General features: G+C 62.0%; 2 protein-coding genes across 2 annotated transcripts; both read left to right on the forward strand.

Annotated features, from left to right (window-relative positions):
- LIPT2 (lipoyl(octanoyl) transferase 2) lies at positions 1-2,009 on the forward strand (the record flags this gene model as incomplete). The annotated part of the gene is made up of 2 exons (XM_042037901.1): positions 1-247; positions 1,205-2,009. Coding segments are annotated over 2 exons (480 nt in total), but the record flags the coding sequence as incomplete, so codon positions are not given.
- A 701-nt stretch (positions 2,010-2,710) lies between these two features.
- Positions 2,711-4,819, forward strand: KCNE3 (potassium voltage-gated channel subfamily E regulatory subunit 3). The gene is made up of 2 exons (XM_042038138.1): positions 2,711-2,975; positions 4,013-4,819. The coding sequence occupies exon 2, from the start codon at positions 4,025-4,027 to the stop codon at positions 4,310-4,312; it is 288 nt and encodes a 95-aa protein (XP_041894072.1). The 5' UTR covers positions 2,711-2,975; positions 4,013-4,024; the 3' UTR covers positions 4,313-4,819.
- The last annotated feature ends 713 nt before the right edge of the window (positions 4,820-5,532 follow it).

The following is a 5,532-nucleotide window of genomic DNA, read 5'->3' on the forward strand; positions in this document are numbered from 1 at the left end:
CGGGCGCGGGGCGCGGCGCTGGTGGCGGCGCGGCGCGGCGGCCACATCACGTTCCACGGCCCCGGGCAGCTCCTCGCCTTCCCCGTGCTCGACCTGCGCCGGCGCCGCCTCCCGCTCCGCGCCTACGTGGCCGGGCTGGAGGCGCTGGTGCTGCGGCTCTGCCGCCGCCTCGGGCTGGGCACGGCCCGCGCCCTCCCGCCGCCCTTCACCGGGGTGTGGATGGGCGACAGCAAACTCTGTGCCATCGGTGAGCGGGGACGGCTCCGGGAGCGGGTGTGTGTCTGCAGCCGGGCTGGGAGAGCTGGGGGTGTTCGCCCGGAGAAAAGAAGGCTCCAGGGAGACCTGAGAGCCCCTTCCAGGACCTAAAGGGGCTCGAGGAGGGCTGGAGAGGGACCCGGGACAAGGGGGAATGGCTTCCCACTGCCGGAGAGCAGGGGTAGATGAGATACTGAGAAGAAATTGTTCCCTGTGAGGGTGCTGAGGCCCTGGCACAGGGTGCCCAGAGCAGCTGTGGGTGCCCCATCCCTGGAAGTGCTCGAGGCCAGCTTGGACGGCGCTTGGAGCAACCTGGGACAGTGGGAGGTGTCTCTGCCCGTGGAACACCTCCCAGTCCCATCCTGTGATTCCATGTACACCATGGCAGGGCACGCTGGCAGGGAACTGTGGGGACGTGCCGTGGAGCTGTGGGTACCGGGGAGGGTGGGTGTGCACAGGGGAGCATGCAGGGGTGGCGTTTGTATCCAGGAGGAGGGGGCAGCGTAATTTTGCAGCCCACCCAGGGCCCAGCACTGTGCACCACTGCACCTGTTAGTCTCTTGCACCCAGGGCTGGGTGCCTGCTTGCAGCCCAGTCCCCAGCCTTGCCTCCTTCCCTTGTTCCCCCTCCACATCCTGTACCTCTTCCTGGGACCCTGCAGCCTGGACTTGGGGTCCTGCAGCTATCCTCATGTCCAAGCCCATTGGACGCTGCAGCAGCGGGAGGTGCTGGGGGATGCAGGGCTGGGGAGGAGGGATCTGGACATGTTGTGCCCCATCTGCCCCAGATTGGGGGAGCCTGTCTGTGGGTTTTCCCTGGCAGAATTGAGGAGCACAAGATGGTGCGGAGAGGATGTTTATAGTGATCTGGGCAGTGTGGTCACTAAGTCTCTCCCACCAGGGCACCCCTGGTGATGGTGCTGACGGGTGGGTGCTCTTGGCCCCTGCAGGTGTGCACTGTGGGAACTACATCACCTCGCATGGGCTGGCACTGAACTGCTGCACCGACCTCACCTGGTTCGACCACATCGTCCCCTGCGGCCTGGAGGGGAAGGGGGTCACCTCGCTGAGCCACGAGCTGGGGCAGCATGTCGCCGTCAGCCATGTCCTCGAGCCCTTCCTCGACTCCTTCCAGGAGGTGTTTGACTGCACTTTGGTCTCTTCAGAAAGCCCCGGGGATTAGGATTGTTGCAGTGCCTTGGCCGGGTGTTCTGGCAAAGCCACGGCGCAGCCAATGGAGTCGGGGATCCCAGGGGGGCTCTGCTGAGACAAGAGCTCTTGTGCCTTTGCCTGTAGACTGTGAGTGGACAGTGGCACAGAGGTTCAGGCTGCTGCTTGAACATCCAAACCTCCACTGGGGCTGTTCTCTCCAGCCCCGTGAGTCTCCATCCCTCGGCTGAGACCTGCACGGATAAAAGCGGGAGTTCAGGCACACAGTGATTGCTCTATAAAACCAGGACATACTTTCACACGCTTAACCCGGTCGATACGCTGGAAGGGCTGCAGGCTGGGAACAGCTTGCTCAGCTTTTAATGGTTGGCACGGGTACCACATCCCCACGTCACTTGCTGGGGAAGTACCCAAACAGGTGCTTTTTGGGGTTTTTTCTGCTTTTTGCCCCACAAAAATTAAAGATTTGTGTGAATGCTCATGAACACTTTGGACAAGAGGAAGAGGGACTGGTGGGTTGAGCCCTCTTCCCTTGCTGACTGGTAAAAAGAGGCAGATTTTATATATAAAGATAGTTGCTGGGAACTTTGGCTGCTGATCCTTTTCTCATTTATTTACCCCAGACTTTATCAATGACAACCTTTTTCTCACCCTGAGCCCAGGGAAATCCTCACGTGGCAAAGATCCTCTCCCTGGTGTCAGGGACGGTGGAAGATGGCTGTAAACGTTGGTTAAAACACTGGAGTGCTGTGGATGCAGTGGAAAAGCGGGAGGATGAGGGAAGGGGGTCAGGGTTCACCAGGAGAGAAGCCACGGTTGTCATGGATCCTCTGGGACCACGCAGCATCCGGGCTGGGTGATGCAGACCTGCTCTCACTGGGTCTGTGGTGCTGGAGGAGGTGTTGCTGTCAGAACTTCAGAGGTCGCTGTCCCAGCTGCAGCATCATAAGCTGATTTAATGGACAGGTTTATTCGGGGGTAAAAAGTCCCCACGTCCTGCTCAGAGCAAGAGCTGACCCCCACCCACAGCCTTTCACTGCTGTTCTGGGCCTTCTCCCTGCCCCACAAGCTTTGGGTTTCTCTGCTACTGCACAGCACTGAGCCACCCATGGGTGCCCAATGGGGCTGGAAGCGGGGGGAAATCCCATTTCATGGAGCAGGCTGAGCTCCAGGAGGGAATGGTGAGCAGGGAGGAACATGCCCAGGCAGGCTCAGTGCCAGCGTGAGGGCTCGGGGACAGCGGGGACGGACGAGGAGGGACAGGAAAGCGTGACCGGCAGCGTGTGCCGGGGGAAGCGCAGAGCCCCGCTCTCCCGGCCCCATAAAGCCCCCGGAATCCGGCTGGGGCGAGGGGCCGTGGCAGGGCCCGTGGGGCTGGGGACAGGCTGGTGGTGGCCCGCGGCGGGGCTGGGTGGCTGCGGCAGGTGGCTCTGCCCCGGGAAGGGGAGGAGGCTGGCGGCACTCCCAGCCCGGCCGGCATCCCTCCCCGCCGGCAGCGATGCTCAGTCCCGGCTCAGCCTGGCAGCAGCGCAGGCAGGAAGGGCACACGAGGTGAGTGCGAGCCCCCTTCCGACGCCCTGAGCCCCACTCCTCTCCCCGTCCCTACACCCCTCCTAAGGTGGGCCCCCACCAAGTCGTACCCCATCTGTGGGTCCCCTGCTGGGATAAGCGCAGGTCTTGCCCCAAACCTCCCAAATTCAGCCTACTTCTCCTAAGTCAGGAAGGCAGCCAGATCCGACCTCATTTGCCGTGGGCTCGTGGCTGCTCAGCCCCTTCCTCCTCGTCCTCCTCGTCCTCCTCCTCCTCCTCGCAGCTGGGGTCACATCCTGGGAGGTGCACCCCGAGTTTAGGGTGACCCATTTGGGAGGGGGATGAGCTGCCTCTGCGCAGGTACAGCTGCTGGGGCAGCAGGCAAGGGGTGCTCGGGAGCTGGTGGGGGACAGGGTGGACACCTGGGGGGACTACGGCGGTTTGTGGGGCCGGCGTGCCCCAAAGGATGGCACACGTGGGGGACTGTGTCCCCGTGTCCCTTCCTGGCCGTGCCTGCTCCGGGGCCCCAGCAAGGTGCGAAGGGGCACAGGGGAGCCCGGCGGGGCTGGCAGAAGGGCACCATGTCCAGTGGGGGATGGCAGGTCAGAGGGGCTCTGGCACTCAGTGGGAAGGGAAATGCCCAGGGGTTTTAGGGCAGCAACCTCTCAAGATGGATTCACAGTGATTTGTGGGGGGCTGTGCCAGCTCTGCACCTTGCAGGGGTGCAGGATATGTGCCCACCATCCCCACACAACCCTGGCAAAAGCAAACTTTGAACCCAGCCATCCTGGTCCCTCGGGACAGCTGTGTCCCTGCATTGTCCCCAGCCCTGGGGAGGAGAGAGGGGCAGGCAGCTGCCCCGGAGCCCTGGGAGCTTTATCCCCTCAGTGAAAGGACTGAAATTTAGGGAGAGGGCTGTTGGGAATGCAAAGGGCTTGGCCACCCTGCTTTGTGGCAGAGGAGGTGCATCGAGGACCATTTTGGGGTAATTGTTGGGTCCCGGGAACACCTCCACTGTGAGGGCAGCCTCTTGCGAGTCTCCCTGTCCTTCCCTGCAGCCTGAGGAGGACATGGATGAGAACAACCGGACGGAGACTTGGCACCAAAGCCTGCAGGCAGTGCTGAATGCCTTAAACCAGACGCTGCACGGGGCCATCCCCTGTGCTGGCGAGCCCCCGGCCAGCACGGCCGGCCACGCCGGCCGCAACGACAACGCCTACATGTACATCCTGTTCGTCATGACGCTCTTCGCCGCCACCGTGGGCAGCCTCATCCTGGGGTACACCCGCTCCCGCAAGGTGGACAAGCGCAGCGACCCCTACCACGTCTACATCAAGAACAGGGTCTCCATGATCTGAGCCTGGCCCACGCCTTGTCCCCGGGGAGCCACTTGGGGTCACCTTGCAGTGCACACCCCGCTCACCTGTGGGATGTGACTGTGCTGCTGGCCCCAAAGCTGCTGGGAACTCCCTAAAGCTGCTGAGAACCCCCCAAAGCTGCTGGGAACCCTCACCATGGAGGAGCTCAGCCCTGGTGTGAGCAACGCCAGGATGTCCTGGCTGGCAGGAGCTGGCAGAATGTGACCTGCAAGCAGGTCCTGGTCCTGCAGACCCACCTCGGCTCCACCGTGGACATGGGATGGCAGGGGCAGCTCCTTTCCCACTGTGGCCTGCATGGGCTGGCAGGAGTCTTCAAGGAGAATATTTCCCCATTTCCCTACTCAGATCAGCCAGCGTTGACCTCCCTGGGCTCCCAGCAGGTGTGACAGGGGTTAGCGGGTTTTTCTGGTGCTGAAACCCTGTAATGTTTGAGCTGGGCTGGGCCCTGCTTTTCTGGCAGGGAATTAAAGGAGGTGGCGGGTTCCAGGGGACTTGTGTTTGCTTCTTCTCCGAGCACAGTTGGCGTTTGGGGCAATCCATGGGGCACCGCTCTGTGCCAGAGCCCAGGGCATGCTGAAAGGGCTGAACCTGCTCCCTGTGCGCTGCCCAGGTGGATTCAAGGGCAGCCCCTCGGTGGCATCACGGCCCCTACGATGGGACAAATCCCCCAGGCTGGAGCGAGCCCCGCACTCCCGGTTGGATGCTTTGTCCCTGCTGCTGTCCAGGCAGTGCTGCGCGAGCCGTGGGCATGCTGTGAGTGTGGCCGGAGCCCGGCCGGAGGTGTGTGGCTCCAAGCATCTCCCAAAGTCTCTCCAGGCTCCGGATGGTGATGCCGGAGTCTTTCCTGCTTCCTTCCTGCTGTCAGCTGTAGCTTTGGCCTTTTGTACTGCAGGTCCCAAATGTGTTTTCCATGGGGTGAGGGCGCAGCGATGGACGGGAAGGGGATGTTCTTGGGTCCTGCTGGGCTCCTTGGCTTTGACTCTGCTATTAAGCTGGCCGGGTTTGGACCTGGCCTGTGGAGTGGCCGGTGTCCAGGACAGTAAACGTCCCTGTCCTTCAAAACGGGCTGAGGGGCAGCGCCAGTGACCCAGTGTCTCGGACGTCTTAGCCTGTTCATAATGGCATAATGAATGTCTTTAATTGCAGCTAGATTAGGTGGCCCATAGGGGCCTTTCCGCCTGCATTCCAAGGTTAAACAC

Source organism: Corvus kubaryi, unplaced genomic scaffold, assembly GCF_017639235.1.
Source record: "Corvus kubaryi isolate FWS band 111438036 unplaced genomic scaffold, C.kubaryi_AGA036_p1.0 37391, whole genome shotgun sequence".
Classification (NCBI taxonomy): domain Eukaryota; kingdom Metazoa; phylum Chordata; class Aves; order Passeriformes; family Corvidae; genus Corvus; species Corvus kubaryi.